At 38.2% G+C, this 21,902-nt stretch overlaps 2 protein-coding genes across 4 annotated transcripts in view; one reads left to right on the forward strand and one right to left on the reverse strand.

The window, feature by feature from the left end:
* The window catches only part of tnksa (tankyrase, TRF1-interacting ankyrin-related ADP-ribose polymerase a), an 81,519-nt gene extending 74,517 nt beyond the window's left edge, over positions 1-7,002 (reverse strand). For all 3 annotated transcript variants that reach the window (XM_053339919.1, XM_053339920.1, XM_053339918.1), the window contains exons 1-3: positions 6,516-7,002; positions 4,353-4,468; positions 2,928-3,036 (exon numbers count right to left, since the gene is read on the reverse strand). In XM_053339919.1, coding sequence (XP_053195894.1) covers positions 2,928-3,036; positions 4,353-4,468; positions 6,516-7,002 — 712 coding nt within the window. The remainder of the gene's footprint in view (positions 1-2,927; positions 3,037-4,352; positions 4,469-6,515) is intronic.
* Positions 7,003-14,083: 7,081 nt separating this feature from the next.
* Positions 14,084-14,956, forward strand: cldn23.1 (claudin 23.1). Its single transcript, XM_053339933.1, has one exon. It carries the CDS (start codon positions 14,084-14,086, stop codon positions 14,909-14,911), a length of 828 nt encoding a protein of 275 aa, XP_053195908.1. The 3' UTR covers positions 14,912-14,956.
* Positions 14,957-21,902: the final 6,946 nt, after the last annotated feature.

Below are 21,902 nucleotides of genomic sequence, written 5' to 3' on the forward strand. Positions count from 1 at the left end.
ATGCATGAAACGGAAAGGATGTTTGCAACCGAGTGTCATGCTGTGAAAAATAATTGTTACTTGCAACCATAACTGGATGTATATAGAGCTGGTTTCAACCAATGTAACCCTCTTCCTATGCATTTTAACGAGTCATGTCCATTTAAAAGCTGTGTAAAGGGCATCTTGCATTTCAAAAACAACCAAGTATGGATATGAGGGTATAAAATGACATTACTAAAGTTTATTTATTTAGCTCGTCTTAAAATAATGCTTGGAAGCCTCTTCTTATGGTTACTTAGTGTCTCTACTTATTATACCAGCTTCACATCACCAGCTCTCCATCTCATCAACCTTACTGGAGAAACTCAAGAACAAATCTTTCGTCAGACTCCAATCGCGTGGCTGCTTTAGGATTTCCAAGATCTTCTTATCCCCAAAGTTTGTTGAGATTTTCTCCAGACTTTGAGCTTGAAGAGATGCTGGTCTGGTAATGACAGATTAATTTCTTACTGAAGTTGTCTGAACAGCAGCGTAGAGGACACTCAGACCATCGTATGCTCAGCTTACGTCGCACTTACTCGAATCAGAGTTGATTTGACTCTCATTCTGCTGCCAAATCTCCAACCTGGCACGATGACAGGCCACCAAAATTCTGTCCAATAAACAGAGGCCACTGTAGGTCATGTGACTTTGTTTACATGGCATGGTTTTGCTTGTGTCTGTGCAGTAGAGATCGCAAACCAAAGACCAAAAAAAAAAAAAAACACGCAACAAAGTCAGCTTTCCCTCTCTGATCCAGACAACACATAACAAACTTTATACTGTTATGAAACCGTTAATACTGTCTGGACGAAAAAAACCATGTCTGTTATTGTGGACGTGCATCTGAGTGCTTCAGCCTTATCCAAAATGCTCAGGCACTGACCTTGTCAGGCAACTTTTAAAAAGCTTAACAGAATGGATCTGCACACCTACACCTACTGACTAGCTGAGTAATGACTTTTCAGCACTAAAAGCAAATCATTATGTCAACTGCCTGGTGAAGCAAAATAATTCTAAAAAAAAACCTGTGATACATCGTCTGATTTGTGAGGAGCTGGTTCGAAGTAGTTACTTAAAAAAGAAAATGATTTTTTTTGCTTTTATTTACTCATAATATTTTTCAAGTCATTTATCTGCAAGTCATGCTTATTCATCATTATTACGGACCATTTTCCACATCATACTTTAAGCTTTCAGCCTTTTCAAACATTCCAGGCAGCCAGTGGTTTCAGATCATTTCAGTGCACCGTGAAAATTAACCTGCACACATGGAAGTCACCTGAGCTCAAGGTGGACATTAAGTCAGCATTTACATGTTTGTGTTTGTTTGGTAATACAGAAAATCCATCACCATGTTGCTACAGTCAAGCGTGCTCAAATCCAGAACTTGAGGATAATGATAGTGGAAATTTGTATTCTTATTTGTCTCTGTGTGAAATGTGTGAGTTGAAGATGAAGGCAGTGAAGGTGCCAGCTTTTCAAATTATCCCACATTTTGGGTAAGTTGACCTGAAAACGTGGTGCAGTAGTAAATAAAGTATTTATCACCCTCCTGCTTCACAGAATGTTGTCAGACAATATTTTCTGGAAGGAGAAGCTGTGCCGACATGACAGCACTCACAGCCTCGCAGAGCCAATCGGAGCAGTAGACGTTTTAACTGTCTTGTGTATTTCAATGACAATGAGTCCCAAAAGCCTCCAAAACTTTGTTAAGAATATGACTAAACTAAGTGTGGCTAAGTGTATTGCGATGATCCGTGTCAGAAACCGCATTATCCTCTATGTGACCTGCTCCCTCCAACGCCTAGTATCACAAGGCATTAAGGAGGTTACACTATTTGTTGTGTCTAATTACTGAAGTGTTCTTTTTTTTCTCTACGTGCTGCTCAGATTCAAAATCAGTAACGAGCAGGAACGGATGGAGTCGAAGTCAATTTATGCACATCATGCAATTACCAACAACAAAGTTCTTCCACGTCGATTTGGGTGTTTTTCATAATTTTCTGAAACATCAATAACGGGATAAATGTTGTGCTCAGGGATCATCTGAGCTCTGCAAAGCCTTTTCCGTTGCTATGCAGTCGACAAACTCTGCAGCAGTTACAGTAAGAATAAAAATGACTGGTGCAACTTTCCTCCTTGTTGCTCTCCAGACTGAACGCTGGCAGCAAGGTGACGTCGACTATCATTGCAGTCGTTTTTATTACGACTCATGTTTGAGCAAAGCTTTTCCATTAAGATCAAAAAGATGATTCTACAACCTAGTGCTCAGGCAAATTTCTTCTGATTTTCTTCGGGGATCAGTGACGCCGCCTCTATATTTCTTTGCTCACCTTTAAAAAGATCCTGCTGCTGGTGCCCTTTCTGGAACTGATACTGTTTTGTTTGTTTTACTTCAAAATATATTATAAATAAAAATTAAAACTGCACTGGTGGGAGCTCGTGTATTGTGTAAGAGGAAGAAATCAATGCTATTTTCTCCCCCTGTGTAAGCTTAACAATAAGCAGTAGTACAGTAATTGTAATTTACAGGTTATTTGCTGCTTTATACTTAATGGAAAATAATAGCTCACAGTCTGCTGGTAGCTTATTATAGTTTCTGAAAATGACTGTGTGATTATAGCAAACTCCAGGTTGTGACTTCAGAAGCGAGACAGGGAAGGAGGCGTTTAAAACAAAGGCGCACACACACACACACACATACACAAATACACGCAGGCCTAATATAAAATTTAATAACTTTTAAAATTTGCCACAGGATTATCATCGCAAATGATAAAACACAATTAGCGGTGGAAGAACTCATTTTTACTGTGCCAAAAGGAACAATTAAATGTTAAACATACACCCAGGTTTACTTAGCACACAATACCTGCTGCTGTGTGTGTTTTTTGTGTGCTTACCTATACAGACGTCTATCTTGCCCTTGATGGCAGCCTCGTGTAGCGGTGTGTAGTTCCAGTTGTCTCGAGCATTAGGGTCGGCCCCCTGACACAGCAGCAAGGACACCACCTGACGACAACATAAAAAAGGACATCTGCATTCATTCTTTATTTAAAATACATCACGTCGGTTGCTTTTTGCACCTCTACTCAAGCTTGTAAACCTTTAATTGAGCAATTACACTTTTGGTAAAAACGTGCAAATCGCCACTTTGAGCGAAAACATGAAAGCAAGTCGACCACATTCGGGTTCAAGCCTTCTTCGCTTGCATTAGTACGACGGATTTCTGACAAGACTGCAAAGTGCTCTCCAACAAAGCTCTAAAAGCCTCTAAAATGTGTGAAACCGTAAACATTAGATTGATCGCTCTGTTTAATGGCGAGGAAAAGAAAAGCACGAGCACATCTGTCACAGATAATCCAAAACACCTTCAGGCCCCAGTCAGACGGAGCACTTTTTGCAGGTTGCAGAACGCGAGGCACACCGCACTGCCTGCTTTTGTTGAAGCCTACAATTTAAAAAAAAAAAAAAAAACAGCCTTTTTTTTTTATCGTTGCTTGGCAACCACTGAATCACCTGTCCTGCTCCTAACCATTACTTTGCTGTGAAGTAAACTCACTCCAGGCCTGCTGTTTTCTTTTCAGATTATGGTAACTATGGTACATAGAGTGCAGGTCTCCAGCAACATCCACCACTAGTTGGTTGTCTCAACTTGTTGTCTTCACAACCACAGAAGGCCCGCCTCTCAATTAATTTGATTGGACAATGGAGAAAAAAAAAAACACAACTCAGAGCATTCGGGAGGACGCTCCTACAAAAACAACATGCACATAGAGTGGAAAAACGCAAGGTGCTTGGCAACGGAAAAGAAGTGAACGAAAAGCTTCACCTTCATTAAAAACAATTACAAAAAGCCCCAAAAAGCTCCTAAAAAGAGCTCTGTCTGATCAGAGCCCAACATTGAAGTAGCAGTAAGAGTGAAGTTTAATAAATTGAGATTTCTTTAAGGTGCACATTACACTTTACAGCCTATTTAAAACACATCATTTTTTTGCTCTCATAACAACACTGTTAAAATGTTGTCCCACGGCCAATCTGAAATTTATTAGCACACTAACTCTTGTGCACAACACTGCTGTATTCACAATCTTTTTATTACCAGCTATCATTTTAAGTATACTAAAGTGTTGACTGTAGTCTCACTCTTCTCAGCTGTAATAATGTGCTTCATCTACAATCTTCAGTCTCACCATGTTAATTGTTAGAAACTGCTGTCTGAGTTTTTTTGTCTGAATCTTTGCGGCACAGAAGTGGTACAATCACCCATCCTGAGATCCAGAAAATGGCAAAAATCAACGTGAAAATGTTAGTGTGTGAAGTCTCACCTCAGAGTGACCAAACGAGCAGGCGTTGTGAAGCGGGATCAGACCCCCGTCATCCCGAGCGTGTACGTTGGCGCCTGTCTGAAGCAGGTGGTCCACTACGTCTTTCCGCCCAAAACCTGAGAGAAGAGGAGAGAGAGAGAGGGAGGGAGGAAAGAAGAGATGTTATAACCATTTGACTGTGATGTGCAGATAGATATCCTGCAACTTTGAATGGGTAAACTGAACATAACACATTAGATGTTGATAAAAGCATGAGTTATTAATATTGGAATGAATTACTGCAATTAGTATTTTGTGGGAATACTTCATTTCAATCTGTCTTTAATGCCTTTTTTTATATATATGCATTTTATTAAGTGGTTTTATAAGGCGCGGGTAGCAGCTGTTGAGGAAAGTGTGATACGAGTGAAGCTTGTTATATCTTTACTACAAACACACTGTGGGACTCTTGTTCTTGTTCTGAGGATTTGAAAGAGCTCAGATGTAAAACAGCTGTACACATTCTTTTTCTTCTTTTTTTTCTAATCCTTTTTGTCAGCACTGGTGAAAGAATTAAAAAAGCGGTCTGGAACTGAGGAGCCGAGGCGAAGGCGAGCACTTTTTCATAACCCTGGACTCCCTTTGACTTCATGAACAAGTGTAAGAGATTAAAAAGGAAAGAATGAAGAGTGAAATTAAATGAAACTAAAAATTGCGGCGTTGAATCTTGATCTACTTTTGGGATGATTGAGTGTTCTCTAAATGATGCTTAAAAATGCAAAAAATAAATGCACTCCACTTCTATTGCTTTCATTTAATAATAATATTACAGCTCAGGGTAAAAGCATATGTTGTGCATCAGTGTTCAGACTTGGATTAAAACAATAATGTGTCACATTCAAACATAGGTGTGAACTGAAACCACTTTGGTTGTTTCATTGCTTTTATGTCTGCAAACCTTTTGAAGCTATTTCAGCAAATTTCATTCAGGTCACAACACATATAGGACTCATACAGGTTTTTTGACATCATCTGAATATATTCTTTGAGCATTTTGAAGAGTCACTGTTCTAAGATGCCAGTAGACACTATGGGTTGCCAAGTAGTTATTTTAACAGCAGAATATCATTGACTCTAAATGTCCTCTGACTGTGCAGCAGCCCTGTTTGAGGCTTGTGAAGACACAAACATGATACATCACCCCTCCTGTCTGATTTAAAGGACCAGTTTGTAAGATTTAAGGGACCAACTGGCAGAAATATTGGCAGAAATTGAATATTCATAATGTTTTCATTAGTGTATAATCACCCGAAAATAAGAATCATTGTGTTTTCATTATCTTAGAATGAGCCCTTTATATCTATTGGGAGTGGGTTATCTTACACGGTGCCCACTATGTTACACCACCATGTCTATACAGTAGCCCAAAATGGACAAAACACACAATGGCTCTAGAGAGGGCCTTTTGCATTTTGTTGTGATGGTTATGAGTTATTTGCAATGTACAGCATCACTGGTAGATGTCACTATATCCTACACACTGCTCATTTAAGGTTATTTTAGGTCAATTTCATCCATATCTTGCTTAAATTGATAATTTACAAACTTACTTTTAACAAATTAAGATGGAAATCTGTGCGTGAAAACAGGTGCAACTCAAATTGTGCTATTACTGCTTCCAAACAAGTTTACATTTACTTAATACTTTCCAAAACTTTGTAAAACTACTGTGTTGTTATCCTCCTGTAATTGATCATTTCATCATTATACTGTATCCTATTTGAATGGCATTTAAAACATTGAAAATGGCACAAATAAACAGAGAAGGTGCATTCCTTTTGACAACAAAGAAGAAAAGGCCTGGAGATTTGTGATAATATTGCATCATGATGTGCAATACTAATGGTCCAGAGGGAAAAAGGGTGTCCAACAGACAGGAATTATGTGTTTATGAGAACATACAGCGTGTTTTTCTTTGTTGCTGCAACATAAATCATACCAACCTGTTTATCACATAACTGCCCTGAAATCTGTTATCATTTAGAGAAAGACAGACACAGCTGATGGTTCTGCTTACAGGCTTTGTTTACCACTTTTTGATCCGTCCCACTTTGATTATCTTTGTGCACCCCTTAACTGCAGTCAGCCAGTCTGAAAATACATTTGTGATGTGATTTTGGTTACCTGCTGCGAAATGCAGGGGTGTCGATTTGCGTCCTGCCATGTCTTTTGCGTTCACATTCACCGCATCCACGAGTTTCTTCACCCTCGAAACATCCCCGTTACGACAGGCTTCAAATAGCTCCCTGAAAGCCCCATTTGCACTACCGCTGCTGCCACCGCTACCCTGGTCACTGCTTCCCGAGTCGGGCGTAGAGCCTGCGCTGGTCCCGCTGCCCTCGGTGGTGGTCGGGGAGCTAGCGCTGCTGCTAGTGTTACTGCTGCTGCTGCTGCTGAGGGCCGGAGCAGGGGAGGTGGTGGTGGGAGAGGCCGGGGTTGCCTCACCGTCAGCCGTGCTATCTATCCTGTCTCCGTGGGAAAGCGGGGTGGCATCGTCGGTGGCTCCTGCCGGGGAGCCGGGCGGGGTGCCGGGGCGGAGGGAGCCGCGGGGCGGAGAGGATAGCAAGGAGTTTGGCTGCTGCTGCTGAGAGGAGCGACGAGGCGTCGCCATTTTCACAACACAACAGTCCCCACTAGCAACAAAAACACTGCTGACGATTTCCTGCAGAGCAAAGTCAAACTTCCGCTCGGATATACTGGGATTACATTAACTGGACGGTGTGGAATAAACAACCTTCGTTAGGATATTCATAATATTACAGAGCCGAGGGCGTAGGAATGAGTTTAACATTGGGGGAGGGGGGACACATAAATTAACTACACTGCAAAACATTCACAAATATATTTTATTCTACTAAAAAGATATATTTGTAAAGGTAAAGGAAAACACACTTGGAATGGAAGTAATGAACTGATAATAAAATATAAATTATGTAATTGCAGGCCTTATCATCCAGTGTTGTAGATACATAATAATATTGATCAAAATTTGAATTCAAATTTTCAGAATAAATGTTATTTTCCTAGTTGTATCTTACTAAATGAACAGACACAGATACAGGCAAAAGTTAAGGTGAAAGGCAAAAACAGCATCAAAAATGTTAACATATAAACCAACTTGTTTTTACTCTGAGTGTGATATCCTTCCACATTTCCACTAACTAACATTTCCACTAACTGGCTGATATGACTCTGTCCTCTGTCCCCTGACTTCAGTGTCTCTCAGCTGTCTGTCCCTGCTCTGAACACCCTAAAAGGAAAACAGTCACAATGTCACACAATGCGACAAGACTGCAGTTACTACAAGCAAGCAATCCCATGTTTCCCCTTTTTTGTGAAATCTTGTAAAATATCTACAGTTATATGTAACAGTAAACTATGTAGTTATATACTCTCTGTGTTCTAATGCAACTGAGTGCAGGAGGCATCATTGAATCAGCAGTTACTGTATGGTGTGTGTTTCTGTATTTTCACATTTACTCAGTTATGTGTATATTACATTTACTCTGAATGGCATATCAAACAATTTGCTTTCAAAAACAAAATCCACCAAGTGGTGAAAAGGCTGCTTTTTTAAATATTTAGCATCATATTTTTTTTTCAAAACAAAGAAAATCTGAATCAGAATGGCCTACTACCCATTATATTGTGCTAAAACCAATGGTGTTAAAACCACAGGTAGCACATACTGTCAGGTAGGAAATATCTATCAAAATGACCTACTACCCATTATATTGTGCTAAAACCACAGGTAGCACATACTGTCAGGTAGGAAATATCTATCAGAATGACCTACTACCCATTATATTATGCTTAAACCATGGGTAGCACATACTGTCATGCAGAAATTGACAAAATATCTTTTTAAGGCAGTATTTCTTTTTCTTTTTTTATTGGAGGCTAACACAACATTATCACTTGTAAATTTGCTATTGCGATATTTATGCTATGCACTGTTTCCATATTGTAGTATTTGACTGAGCTATGCCTTTTTGATTGTATGAGCTTTACAGTTCAATAAAATAGGGGGGAATACAGATATGGCAAATTTGTAAGCAAAATATAGCCAATTCACATATGCACAGTTAACAGCGTTTGGAGTCATGTTTCTATCCAGCTGTTTCATCTCCTTTTTGTCTCCACTAACTCCTGACAAAAATATTATTAGCTGCTTAATGCTCCGAGATTTATTATGGAAGATTAATGACTCTGCTAAAAAAATGTGGTTACTTTCAAGTTAAACAAATTTATATCCATCCATTAATATTTAAATCACAAGATATGGTTTAATTATGGCCGACTCATTTGGAGGAAGGGTAACAGATTGTTAAATTTGAACATAAATAAAATCAATGTTCACCCGTTTGTTACATCTTTAATTTTCATCTTATTTCATGTATCATTTGTCTTCCTGCAGATTACATCTGGATTTTTGTTTTAATGCTGTGTAGTTTGAACCAATTAAGCACTATTTTGTTTACAACAAACAATGCTGACTAAATGTTTAAGGTGTCTTATACAGATCACCATAGTTTAAATCGATAGTTGGCCATAACAATTGATTATCGGTTAATCATTAACAAATTAGGAAATAAGATTTTATTCATAAGCAAATTGCTGTCACACAAATTGCCAAAAAAATTACAAAATAAGAATAAAAACAAGAGTAATATGTGTATCTATAATACCAGTGCCTGATAAAATAACAAAAAATGTAGGCTAAGATACATTTAGTAAAATAAGTCAAATGAAATAGAAAATACTCCACATGATATTGAAAAGTAATATTGACAATGATATTGAAAAAGTAATAAAAAGTAGCTAATATTGCACATGATATTATTGTTTCGCCTGTTCTTCCTGCAGAACAGTTTGATGGCCACTGGTGCACCTTGATGGTCTCAAGCTGAAGTTGTTCTGATGTGGCTCAGTGTAGTGTGCAGGGGATGAGAGCTTTTATAATACTGAGCAGTTTCTTCAGGCTGCATCATCCTCTCCCACACCTCCACTAAAGGAGCAAAGACTCTAGTCCCTCTCCCAGGACAGTTTTTCCATTATAGAACCATGTTAATCACTGACATGACACAAAATCAGAGTAGGCTATAATTAGTTCAAAGGCCAGATAAAGTAAACACCAAGTTACTTAATGATAAATTAAATAACACAAGATGTTGAGTTCATTTAAAATTACGTAGCTCATGTCTATTAAACACCTGGCATAAAACCCAAAGTATTAAACAGCTGCACAACTTCCAGCTTCATTAGAGGACATAATTAGATCAGACTGATTCGGACATCTAACATTTAATTAGCCTGGTGTTTAATCAAAATTGCTGCAACCTCCAATAGTGAGTAACCCGTGACGGTACATGTAAAACAAACTTCTGTCTGGTTTAATATAAAATAATCTGCATGATCTACATGATGGGGTGATGTATGTGTTCACTGTAGCTAATCCAGCTGCAGACAGATGCTTAGTTTCAGATACTGTCGCTCCATCTTTACTAGTCCATTTACTGCCAACTCTAAAATGCATTTAAACTCAGAGCAGGGGAGTGTTGCTTATCATCACTATCATTAGGCTACTTTTGTGTTGATTTGGTCGAAAACATGTAATTACTCCTTTTTGACCTGCACCTTAACTGCGCTGCATTAACCGAGCAGCTGCTTCAAGATGCCAGTTTAGCGTCAGCATACGCTTCAGATAGTTAAAGTGGACATCAGACTGTAACTCTGTGGGGTTTTTGCAACTTTATGCTTCAAAGTTGGGAAGGTTTGTTTTACAATTAGTGCTCTTACTGGCGGTCACCAAACACACTTGTAACGCAATCTTATTAAAGCGCAAGAGGCTCCACCTAGTGGTACAACCAGGTACTACAGCAATGACAGAACGGTTTCTGATACTGTACGCCCCTTGTGTTCTGCATTATAATTTACTATATTTTGAATCAATAAATTAATCGATAATTGATTGATGAATTGACATCCAGCTTCATTTAATTCGTATCTAATTACACCAAAATGTTTAATGTGCATGAAGGATTGAGAAATTGAATGACAGCCATCTAATATGTGAGAAATTATTTCAATCCAGTGTAACAGGTCTGTACAGGATTTGAGGAGTTGAATGAAGTCAACTGGCCTGTCTGAAAACAACACCGCCTTCCAGTGGAGACCATTGGTAATGACTCCAGAGTAGGAGCCGCACCAGTCACCCGGCCAGTCACCAGAGTAGCCATAGGGAAATATTGTATAAAAAAAATCTGTATAATTAACATGCAATTCACTCAACATTACATGTAAGACAAAATGTACAACAGAGCGTGCAAGCAATATGTGGCATTAAACTGGCATATTGATTTTTCAGATGCAATTCCATTTAAGAAATAATTAAAGTCTGTAAGGTAACCTATTTTATAATGTGTATGTAGTTACAGAAATAACATGACTCCCTTTGTTTAATGTTAATCTGATTTAAGTCTTGTGTCTAACATATGTTACTAACTAGATAAAGGCTTAAAGAAAGGTGCGTTTGATTGATTGACTGGTAACTATCTCACTCTAACATGTAACCACACTGGTTTTGTCTGTCTCAATTGTTCCTCCTCAGCTCCACCCAAATCTGACTTTTTGGAGGGAGTGGGAACAATAAACTAGAGCAACTACATACTACAAATACCACTGAGAAACCTACAGCATTAACTCATTCTCCTGAACTCTGCTACATGTTTTTGAACTGCAGAAAGAAACGTGAGCATCCAGATAAAAATCTACCCAAGCACGAGGAAGACTCCAGACAGGATCTTCTTCGATAAAGCAACACTGAAATGAATGGCTGAAAAAATCATATACAAAGTTTTGGAAAACATACCTTGACTTCAGACAATTTACTGACAGAATATCTCATTAACTGGATACCAGATAGAGGTAGACCATCTGCAAGAAACTGTAGTAGCTTTTCTACAGAGGTTTGGGGAAACAAAACATAGTCTGGCATCTCTCTCATCATGGTCCTAAATTTAACATTTTCTTATTCAGATCATCATTTGTACAATAAATACTGACTGATGAGGGTCACCTGTATTGCCTGGATCCTTGTGTGAAAGCCAAAGGCAAGATCAGCAACTTAAGTCACTATGTACGTATTTATTTTCACCATGAACCTGTCAAACCCTGAAGACACTATCATAAATTAATAGATTGTGTTCTGCTCCTTTTTGATTTATAATTTGCTCATTTGGTCCACTATATCAGTCTCTTCTTCTCGTTTAACATACAACCTATATGTTTGAATAATGAGAGCCCATGTTCTGAACAATGACAGCTTCACAAAGAATCTGTTACACTGCATCAGTGGTATGTGCGTGACAGTTTGTTCGTTTGTGTTTATGAATCATATCCACAGATTATTATTAGCACCGGGTAAATGTGTTATGCAATTTATAGTGACCCGACGAATACAAATGCTGTGATGAATGAAACAGTTGATGTAGAGAACATACTGTATAAAGCAGCATCATTGTGACATCATTATGTGAAAAAACACATCTGAGCCTTGAGTTGTCATTTTAAAAGGATCGATCAGGTCCTAGATACATTTTTATTTACGTTCAAGCTTTGACAAACAGCTGCTGCAAATGCCTTGAAGCAAAGCACAAACTGCATGAAGATTAGAAATTAAAAGAGCTAGGGTGCTCTTCACTCTGATTCATGCTTAAAAAGAAACTTTAAAAACAGTAAGAGATTTTCAGAGATGTTCAGTAGTCTGGGAACATTTGTTTCAACAATAGGCAGTTGTGATTTAGCTTTGCTTGAGGCCAAGATGGCCTAACTGATTAGTTATAATCAAGTCTCTGTGCTTCAACACACACAATATGTTAATTGCTAGAGTCATCACATTGTACCTCCCTTGTATTCCTAGTGTGTCGCCACTTTTTGTTGTATGTGTCTGTACAGCTGTACTTGGGTACTGTTTGCCCCTCTAACCAACCCTTCCTTTCACAGCCCCCCCCCCCCATCCCCCTCCCCTTCAAGAATATGGTGCTTCTTGTCACGTTGTCAGGCCATCATTGAAAATAAGAACCTGTTCTTAATTGATTCGCCTGGATAAATAAAGGTTTAATAATAATAATAAAGTTTTTTTAGGTCTCAAGTGAAATATGACAGACGATTACACATGACAGCTACACATGACAGCTGCTGATAAAACAAGACTGTGGTGTCAAGAGATGAGTATGCAAAGTTGTGTCTGGTTGGTTGACATACCTCTCATACTTCCTTTAACTGTTCTCTGTGTGCCACAGCTCAAACCTGGCCTGAGAAAACAAGTCTCGGAGCAAAAACAAAAAACAGGTGGGTTCAGGAACATGAGTTCATTATTTGAAATGGCACAGTCATGGAGGATTTTACATCTCACACATTTAAAAGCTTTAAATGAAAATGCTTAACGTTCTAGTAGTCTGGGGAGTTGTGCTCGTCAATGGCATAGTAAGAAAACAGCATGTTTTAAATAGACATGGTGGACTTTAACATTGTAGTTTCTGGGTGTGTCATCAGTTGTTCACAGGTTGTTTGGTTCTTTTTGTGGTTGATAACATTGACAATCAAGAGTCACACTCACCCCAGTATCTGAACATGGTGATGTCATGAGAGTTGTTCATTTTGGGGATTTTGAGAATAATTAATTAGCAACAAGAAGAAACTGACAATATGGAAATTCAATGAAGAAAGGACAAAGAGGCAGAAATGTTTCTGAGCAGTTGTCATATGATTCCAGCAGAACTACATTCCTACTGTAAACAGTTCCCACAAAGCCATGGGAGTGTTTTCAAACTTAAACCGTCATAAACTCCGAGCCTGATTACTTGTTGGGGAATTAAAAAGTATATTTTTGTTTGTTTTTACATTAATAAATTGGTTCAATCACTAATAGCACTATTAGAGCTATTAGTTGCCTTAGCTGAATGAAAGAGTATGTAAATATACCATATTTTAAATTAGAAAAGGTTTAAGAATCCTCCATTATAAACAGTTTCATAAGTCTCCTTCTTGTTTTATTGTTTTATTGTATCAATTTCAGCCCTGATCAAAACCTCATCATCTTTTTAAAAGCATGCTGTTTTACTAACTATGCCACTTAATACAGTTGTCTGTCTATGTGCACACAATTTGATTTCATCTGAAGATGACTAGTCAAAGTTATTTAAGACTGAAATATTTTGTTACAACAATCAAATGTTTATAGAACAACGACAAATGGTGTTTATTTGCGGTTAACAATAGTCTAATAATATATTTAGGTTAAATTAGGCTGGTCATTGTTCTATTTTAAAAGCTGAGCACGCTGAGGATACAGGCAGTTCCAGGGACCTTTTTTCGTTCTTTATCAGAGACAGAGGTATTTGCATGATAAAAGCCTCATCGAAACTCCCCTCTCCCTGTCTCTAGTGTTGCAGGTGGAATTGAAAACACTCAGCGCTTCACGGCGGAACACGCCTGTCCTATTTGGGTACTGAGGCAGACAGGTAGGACCAAAGCTCCGCCCACTGTCAGGTTTCAGTTAGACTTTTTTTTAAAAGACCAGCTGTTGGGACTGTCAAAACTCAGTCGCTCCTGTCTAAACTACTACACCGAGTTTGGCAGCGAGAGCACACACATCATTATCATCATCAACAAAAACAAAAGCAGCAACCATGCCGAATCGATCAGCGCAGGAGTGGATACGGCTGTCCATGCGCACCCCGGGCATCTTTATCTTCGGGTTGGTCATGGCTCCCTGTGGATGGGTTCTTGACCTGACTGCCACTGTGGCTCCAAACTGGAGGACCATCCATAACGTCCCCAACAGACCAGTTGATGAGGTCGTCCAGCAGGGCATCTGGGACATCTGCTTAGCTACAACCACTACCACAAGAATTACGTGCGGCCAGGAGGACACCACCTACTTCAACAACGAGATCATCCCGATTGCTCAGGGTCTGATGGTCGCCTCCCTTATCGTGACTCTAATCGGGCTGGCCGTGGCCATCCCGGGTGTCCGGTGCTGGAAAGACAGGCCTAACTGGATCGTGGCTGGCCTGGGCGGCCTGTTGATCTTCCTCTCAGGCGTTATGACCATCATACCCATCGCCTGGTACACCCACATCCTCACAGAAGTTGCCACGGTGACCCCGACAGCAGATGTGCGCGTCGGTTATTGCATCATCCTGGGCTACATCGGTGGGATATTTGAGATCCTTGGTGGTTTCGTCATGTTCATCGGGATCTGCCGGTGCTGCGGAGGGAAGAACCGAGGGGAGGTACGGGTTGAGGAGGTCAGGAGCAGGTTCAGCCACCAGAAGCCACCGCCAAGACGCGTCGATGTGCCAAGTCTTAACAGGGCACGGAGCAGCGCCAGCAGCAGTGTCCCCTACTCCAAGGACTCCATGGATGATGATGTGTCTTTCCCCAGAGCCAAGAGCCCAGCAGCCCGGTCAGTCAACACCTCCCACAGCGGTAGACCATATGATGCAGACCTATGAGAAGATGGGCTCAAAAAGAAGCACGTCTCACATCTGGAGATGCACATAAAACACAGAAGAGAAGAAAAAAACACATTGAAGACGGAGAGGAACATCTGCAATACAGACTGTGAATGCAAAAATGGTAATGACACAATTAAATGATAAAATTACAAACCTAATCCGAACTGTAGTCTTAACTGTAAACTGCCTATATTCTGAAGTATTGTAGTAATATGAGATAAAACTACCATAAAGTACTTTAAAATCACCATGCACTCATTGTTGACAGACCATAAAGGAATATTGCAAGGGTATTTCAGTGGTACAAAGGGATCAAAAAGATTATGAAATCACTGTAAACTTATTAAGTGGAGCAGAATCACTTTAAATGCCTCTGTAAGTATTATGGTGTTTTATCATTGGGACAGCAACACTTGAGGGCATACATCTATAACAGAATGATGGGTTAAATGATGTGTGATCGACACATCGTTTAAATGGCAGGGCTGCAGTTTAATGTGGCAGCAGATGAGACTCATTAAGGGCTTGCCTTGATTATGATTAATTATAACATCATTATAATAGCTGTGTGCCTCAAGCAGTGCAATAGTAATAGAGACAGAGATGAGATTAATAGTTTTAACGTGAGAGAATGGAGTGAGATTTTTTTCTTATGAAGGAGGTTTGGACACTGAAGAAGTTTTAACAGCGAAATGTGGAGATGATATCAGCCTTGTTCAGTAAGCCTGTAGAAGGAAGTTAAAATGTTATGTGCTTGTCTGCAAATTATGCCAAACACCATTTGTAAATAGTCCTCATCTTTAAAGAAGCTTTTAGATTTTCTCTGTGTACATTGACTAATGCATTTGCCATTTTCTATTTTATTTTTTTCTATTTGATGTAAATACTGTATTTTTATGCACTTTAAACTTGTAAACAACCGTGTAGAGCAACCAGTTGAGAAGTATCCTGAGGTGATCAATTATGTCCTCATTGCTCTGTGATACAAGTGCTTTATTAAATGTGCACTGTGTTCCATAACATGTGTCTGAGTCCCTTTTCTAAACTTGACTCTTTTTGTTTAGCTTGTGTGGAGGCACGCTTAAAAGTTGTACTAGTAAAATTTCACTGTAAGTGTGAGTGCGTGAAGTAAAAAAAAACATCAACTCTATTCAAACACACAACGCTCTGATATCCAGTTTTAACCTCATATGTATACAGACAATGTAGCCTGACCGGTCTGAGAGGTCGGTTTCTTTACACATCTTGTCTAACAACATTACGTCTTGTGTTTGAAGAGGCTTAACATTTCAAACAAAGCAACAGTGTGGTGAACAATTGTCCCTCTATAGTTCCTGTGTGACATGCATGAAATGATGATAAAGGTTTCTCTGAAGGACCTGTTGCATGCAGCTAAAGATCACTGAGTTACTGTAGATGCAGAGCAACTTTGTGATGCAAAGATTAGCTATTTTTATGTTGTGTGAGGTTCAGGCACTAAAGAAAGGTGCTGACACTATCATGGGGAGTGGATCATCTTCTACAGGTGGAAATGAAACACAAAGAATGAAACTGAAAAAGTTGTGACTACTTGAAAATCAAATAGAAATCCTGTTATTTGCTTTAAATGTTACACAAATAGAAATAAGGTTAACTCAGGTAAAAGTTACTAAAGTTGTACTTTTGGCAATTTCTCTGTTTAATGGTTCTTAGTTTCAGTGGCATCATGCTGTGACTATTTCAATTACCCATTCTAATTTAATGATGATCCAGAAAGTGGAATAATATTATTATTAAGAATATTATATTGTAATGTGGGAAACTAAATCCTCTTGATTAGTCCCAGAATATGAGAATGTGGAGTTTCATGTAATTCTTGTATTTTTAAACCAGTATTTACAAATAGTCATAAGAAAAGAATGATACTTATTTTGTAGGTGTTGTAGCTTTTGTAGGTTCTCAAAGTATGCGTTAAAACAAGAAGTTACAATGAAAAGAGTGCAAATATTTATGTTTAACTCTGTGTATAAGATGGAGAGGTACAGGTATCTCTTCATAAAGAGTTCAGTCACTGTTTTCAGTTGATAATTCAGACTCAGATAACGTTCATTGATACAAAATGTATTATTTCTTTTACAGTTTTAAAAAGTTAGTTTTGTCATCTTCAGCTCTGCTCACTCCGATGTAGTTCTATATGCTAACAAACCATGTAGCATCAGATGAGTTACAGTAGTGTTAGTGTCTCTGGGAAAATGTTGAAAGAGTGATAGCTGCCTGTGGTTGGGATTATCCAGGGCTCTGACACTTATCTTATAGGACATGACAAAAACATATTCACATTTGAATGTTGTGTTTAAACAGACTGGGTCCTGTCTTTGCTTTATTTCTTGTAAAATACTAACTCATTTTTTTGTTTTTCAGCCTCCTACTAATAACAAATCTGTTAGTACACTGTCTATGTTCACATTAACTATTAATGCAAGAAAAATAATGTCAGTCACAATGACAAACCCCACCCAGGACAAGATGATCTTTATACTGCCTGAACTGATGCATTCAGGGTGTAACAAAAGTGGTTCATGGATGACTAAGAAGCTTCCTCCAGTGTGTTGATTGAAATGACATATTACGTTTTGACAAAAAACAAACAAACAAAAGCATATAATTGAACATGACACTCCCCATGGCTAAACTCACCTATATGGGTTAAAAGCAGTGGAGCTACGCATTTAACAATTTAAAAACCAAACCACCAAACTTTAGAATAATTAATTCTTCCATAATGTCCTCCTCCTTCTGTAAATCAAACAAAGTCTGCTCATCAATAGAACAGCAGGTGTTGACCCTCGTTCCTTCCTGTTCCTTGTAACAGATACATATTTACTCTTATAACAACTAACTGTAATATTGTCAACCCTCATGATTGAAAATCAGCTCTGACTCCTGTTGGCTAGAGTTCATTAAGTACTGAAGCTGATACTATCATGTCACTGGATCCCAGAAAGACATTAAACAGGCAGCAGGTCATGTTTAGGTGTATGCAAAGCACACACAGGCTGTCTGTTGTCATTGTTGACAACCTGCAGAACAGCAGCTTGTAACAAAATCATAACAACTTCGTAATGATTTTAAAGTCACAAACTCATTACGTTGGATTACTATTTTTTAGATGACATAAATGAGTTGGTTGTTATTAACTTGTATTGTATGTGAAAATCCATCAAAGGCCAGAACAACTTTACTGTTTCTATTTATATAAATCTGTGATATTTATACAGTGCTTATGTATGAAACATTGAGGGTTTTGATCATTTTATTTGAAAGCTGGTGAACATAAAATACAAAACACAGTACAACTAGTTTCAGTGTAGTATTACAAAAAGAGAATTAAATACAACAGCTCATGTTAAGAATGAACTGACTGATTGAAAATGTTGAAGGGCAGGTTAATGGCAGTGTGCCATTATTATCTTCTGATAATATAATCAAAAATATATACTTATCATTGAAATAGTGTCAATGAACAGACATCCTTTACTGCTGGGGCCGAGATTTTGAGAGAAATTTTACAAATCTTGTTCTGCACAGAGCTAATAGGACAACTTAAAGCAAAAAGTACAATAAACTCGTCAGTATAGATAGTATATAGTAAATAGTATAGTTGCTGGTAAAAATCTAGCATGAGATTAAAAATAAACTGTACAATCTATTTAAGAGTGACAATTAAGCCAACAGACAAGAAGCTTAATTGTGTACCTGTATCGTGCCAAATTCTTATGACAGGAGAAGGAATGTAAAAATGAAGCAGAACAGGATCTGCGGAGGTGTGCGCACATATTTTGGTTTCGGGTGGAAGACATAGTTTATTATCTGAGGAAATAGAAGGTTACTCTCTTTTCTTGTCCTCTGTACTCTTTAAAATCAATGTTTTTCTTTCAGGAATAGTGATGGTGATCAGTAGGTAGAGTTATGTTACCTGACTGTACATATGATGTGCAGATTAGACTCCGGATTGGATATTGTGTTTTTAAAACTGAGATTGAAGTCATTGTTTTGGCAGTTTGAGCTTGGTGAACAGATATATCCAAAGCTCATTCATGGACTATCTTCCTTTGTTCTTTTGTCATCCTAACTCATCATTTCTGAGAAGTATAAAGAAATTCAGCACATTACCATCTGTTTATATTTGAAAATGCAACACAACCAGTGTTTTCAACATACAACCGGGCTACAGTTTGAATTTCACATCTTCATAAAGAATGAAAGACTAAAATAATAACACAGTAATTCAGTCAGAGGTGTACAAAAGAAACTAACAACAATGTGAAAAGGTAAATTATGCACAATATGTACAATGTGGACAATTGTGAGAAAAGGAAGCCCAAATTCTGACTCAAATCAAGACACACAAAACATCTGTAATGGTTCTGTCTGTGCTTAAAACTTTGGTGTGTGTCCTGACTCCTGTAGGATCTCAAATCTCAATTTGCAGATGGCCCATATAACAAATTAAAGAACTCTATTCTTGTCACTCGAAACACATACACAAATAAAAACTGACAGTGACACTTTACGTCATGAAGTCGAATGTTCAACTGGACGTAAAGCCCATGAAAGTAAAACAAACAAACAACACAAATATGTAGTAAAGGATGCAGTGAAGCAGATAAAGCAAACAGGTTAAAGTGCATAGTTTCTGATTAAACTTGTAAAAAACAAAACAAAAAAACAGAGGCAATCGCAAATCAAACCTGGCATACCCTTATGAAATGTGTTACTGTGGAAACATCTGAAGTCCTTCCACTTCTGGTTTTCAACACCTGTATGGACTCAGCTTTAAGTACAGAAACATGACAGTGCTCATCATGGGAGCGACTGTAACAATCACCTCTGCTTTCTCTGTATTTAAAGGATATTACTGCTCTGTCAAAGACAATAACTGATAAGACCAGCTTTTCCATGGGAACAAGCTTTGCTACAGGTGATGCACTTGAGGAAGTAGATTTTGAATAGGAATATCGACAGATCCTTACATTCAGACTACAAACTATATGAGAAAGTCTGTCAGTGTGTGGAATTCAAATCAAAAGTATGCTTACAACACAAAAAATGGTTGCATCTACTGTTGGGATCCATGCTTATAGTGTTTGTTAATGTTTAATTGTAGTTCATTAGCACTAGATAGGAACGATAACTCAAAATGAAACAAGGTCATGAAACTGTTTGACTTTTTAAGCAGTGATGTTTTCCTGCTGATAGGACCATCAGGTCAGAAAGGTTTATTTTGTAGGGGTGGACCTGTTGAAATGAAATACCTGAGAGCACTTAAGAGATGTGTGGCTGTTAATGTGTGATACTGTGTAATACTACTACTGAATAATTTTTCAATGGAATAATGTGTTTGGGAATATAATTTAAAGTTCATCCATCATCAAATATGATAGCACAATGAAATGGGGTCAGTGTTGGCCCATGACAACACAGGAATCATTTTTAGTTTTCCTTTGTTCTGGCAGTGTGAAATGTGAGGAATTTACAGTATATGCAGATTACAAATGTAATCAGGGAACAGTTGGACAGAACAGGTGGATCCATTAGCCATGTCACTTGCAGTGTAAAAAGTACTGGAGTTTCTGAGATGTTACAGCATCAGTCGTAAAGCAGTAGCCACAAGTCAGTCATTAGGGTAGAACTATAGAGTCCATTTTTACATTGTTCATATTTCTATGTTGCGCTGTATGCTTGCTGCGGAGAAATGCTGATGGAAACTCAATAGTTTCACTGGCCATCATGTTATGGTTGACCTGGATGAGAATGACAGAGTAATTATTTTAAAATGTGCATCAATGACATCAATGACAGTGACAGATAAGTTTCTGGCCCTTCATAAAAAATGTTGCATTGTTCTTGATTCAAAATCCACATTAGACACTCTCAGATGTCAGTGAGTTAAAAGGTACTCTGTGGTGTTTTTGACCACTAGGAGAGCTATGGAGCAGTATTTTGAAGAGTGGGTCACTGTTTTGTTTTGGGGTTTCTTTTCCCACTCACAAGTGCACTTATGTTGTTGTAATGCGATTCACATGCTGCTATAAGTTTATCTTATCTTATTCACTGATCAACAGCTGGTGGCAGCAACTCACCAACAAATGTAGCAATGTGCAAATAAAGGCAGTGAAGAAGAAGACTGCTAAACATGGTTTTAAAATATGTTTTATGTGGAAGCATGTGCTCAACAAGTTTGTTAGAGAATACACACTTGTGTTGGTCAGAAACTGAATTGAACGTAAACATAACTTTTGTTGGTTTAAAAGAAATAACCACAGGGCACCTTTAAGTAATTTTGTTTAATATGTTTCACATTTTCCCTGAAAACAAATTTACATATACATTTCAGATATCTATACAAATTTGACTTCCAGGTAATATTTTAACACAAATGGGAAGCATACCTTAGATATAAAGGAGATTGATCCACATCACACAGCAATGTTGTAGCCATGTCTTGCTGCCAGTTCTCTCCTAGTGACAACAGACAAACACACAGAATTAATATGTGGAAATGTACTCGTCTTCATCATGATGACTTGATGGAATTAGAGTTGCACAAATTGAGGGAGTGTACATCCAGTGAACATACTGTTCATATGTGAGCACATAGCAACTTCCAGCATGGCGTAAACATAGATACACTCAAATAATAATTCCTAAGATTGTTTGAAATGCTTCTGCCAAACCTTTCAGGCAATTATGAGGAGGTGCACTTGCACTTGTTGCTGGTTGCATGATGAAACTCTCATCATTCATAAAGGATGACATTTAAACTAAATCCTTCTTGTCAGTGCATTCATACAGCAGGGACAAAATGAATACCTGTAAAACACTGTGGGTATTTTGACAGAGTAACTATCCCTACTTCTGCTTATGTTCTTTTTCTCTCTCACAAACAAAGCAGAACGTATCAAACAGAAGATTAATATCAATCTCAAGTCTGAATGCCAAGTTTGAT

The sequence above is a fragment of the Scomber japonicus genome, chromosome 19, assembly GCF_027409825.1.
Source record: "Scomber japonicus isolate fScoJap1 chromosome 19, fScoJap1.pri, whole genome shotgun sequence".
Classification (NCBI taxonomy): Eukaryota; Metazoa; Chordata; class Actinopteri; order Scombriformes; family Scombridae; genus Scomber; species Scomber japonicus.

Coding starts and splice junctions, on each gene's coding strand:
- cldn23.1 (XM_053339933.1), top strand. CDS start 14,084: ATGCCGAATCGATCAGCGCAGGAGTGGATACGGCTGTCCATGCGCACC.